We start from the raw sequence: 1,770 nt of genomic DNA, 5'->3' as shown, positions 1-1,770 counted from the left end.
CGCCGCCGCCCCGGCCCGGCGCCTGGTCCCCGCTTGCTGATTTCTGCGCCCTGCGCCCCGCAGCCACACTCTCTTAGGTTTTTCCTGCAGAGCTGAGGAAAGGAAGAAGTCCAGCCGCCAAGCCCAGCCCTTCACCGGCGCGCAGCCCCGACGGGGCCGCGGCAGGCGCGGCGACAGCGCCGACGGAGCCATGAGAGAGTACAAAGTGGTGGTGCTGGGCTCGGGCGGCGTGGGCAAGTCCGCGCTCACCGTGCAGTTCGTGACGGGCTCCTTCATCGAGAAGTACGACCCCACCATCGAGGACTTCTACCGCAAGGAGATTGAGGTGGACTCGTCGCCGTCGGTGCTGGAGATCCTGGACACGGCGGGCACGGAGCAGTTCGCGTCCATGCGGGACCTGTATATCAAGAACGGCCAGGGCTTCATCCTCGTCTACAGCCTCGTCAATCAGCAGAGCTTCCAGGATATCAAGCCCATGCGGGACCAGATCATCCGCGTGAAGCGGTACGAGCGCGTGCCCATGATCCTGGTGGGTAACAAGGTGGACCTGGAGGGCGAGCGCGAGGTCTCCTATGGCGAGGGCAAGGCCCTGGCCGAGGAGTGGAGCTGCCCCTTCATGGAAACGTCGGCCAAAAACAAAGCCTCAGTGGACGAGCTGTTCGCCGAGATCGTGCGGCAGATGAACTACGCGGCGCAGCCCAACGGCGACGAGGGCTGCTGCTCGGCCTGCGTGATCCTCTGAGGCGCCCGCGGCCGCCGTGCGCCGGCCGCGCTCTGCGCACAAAAGCCAAACGCACCCAACTCTCTAAATGTGATTTCTCTTATTGCTTTGAGATTGGAGACGGCTTTGCATTGGCCGGGGTGGCCCTGGAGCCCGGCTGGCCTCTGCGGCCGGCGTCCCCAGCCTCCTCCCCATGTCCGAAGGGGTGTCCCGTTCTGACCATCCGAGACCCGGTGGAAATGTGGCTCTTTGCAGCATGTACGTTTCTCATTGATTTTGGTTGACGCATATTTTTTCCTTTAAGTAACCGTTAGGGCGCTCTATTGGCAGCTTGACACCAGCAAGCGAAAGTTTCAGCCTGGAAAAAAAAAATGAGGTGAGGGAGGAAGAGGACAGGGAGAAGGTAGAATGGGGGGGGGGGGGTCTTTTTTCTTTCATTTTTATTTTTTATTTTTGTCAACAACCGTTTTCTAGTTCCAAGTTTTAAATACATGGAAGTCCGGGAGAACCAAATGAAGGAGCAGGAGGAGAGGAAGAAACTTTTGTTTTTTCCTTGTTTTCCAGGAGTAGCTGGAAATTATGATCGGGTTCCTTTTCTGCCAGCTTGGAAGGGCAACCCCGTGACTTTGCGATTCTGAGGATGTCTATGCAAAGTTGGATTCTTGTTACAATGTATCCAATCTGAAGTATTGCACATCTGAAATGGGACTATTAACACTGATGCCAATACAGTGTGGGGTGCCAGAAAGTGTCTGCTGATAATTTGTGGGGGGAAAAAAATCTATTTTGTTTACCTACTGTATCAAAGGGGAGTCTGGGGGAGAACGGTAGTATTTTTTTTTATCAGCTGTGAAAAAAAATGTTACAGATCTGCACATTTTTGTGTGTACTATTGTGTGTGTGTTTTTTTAAGTTTATCTTTTTGTTCTTGCTGGTTGGCAGTAACAGATTTTGATGACTAGCTCTTTAAAATACAGTACAAAGACTTCACAAATGTGATTCAGGGCCCCCAGCACCCCTGTGTCTGCAGAGTGCCTTCAAAACTCAGC

The 1,770-nt window shown here is 54.1% G+C and overlaps 1 protein-coding gene across 1 annotated transcript; it reads left to right on the top strand.

The window, feature by feature from the left end:
- The first annotated feature begins 6 nt into the window (after positions 1-6).
- RAP2B (RAP2B, member of RAS oncogene family) lies at positions 7-1,598 on the top strand. Its single transcript, XM_006908216.3, has one exon. It carries the CDS (start codon positions 191-193, stop codon positions 740-742), a length of 552 nt encoding a protein of 183 aa, XP_006908278.1. The 5' UTR covers positions 7-190; the 3' UTR covers positions 743-1,598.
- The last annotated feature ends 172 nt before the right edge of the window (positions 1,599-1,770 follow it).

This window comes from Pteropus alecto, unplaced genomic scaffold, assembly GCF_000325575.1.
Source record: "Pteropus alecto unplaced genomic scaffold, ASM32557v1 scaffold81, whole genome shotgun sequence".
NCBI lineage: Eukaryota > Metazoa > Chordata > Mammalia > Chiroptera > Pteropodidae > Pteropus > Pteropus alecto.
The sequence above is the reverse complement of the archived record's forward strand: the minus strand, read 5'-3'. Positions and strand labels throughout refer to the sequence as shown.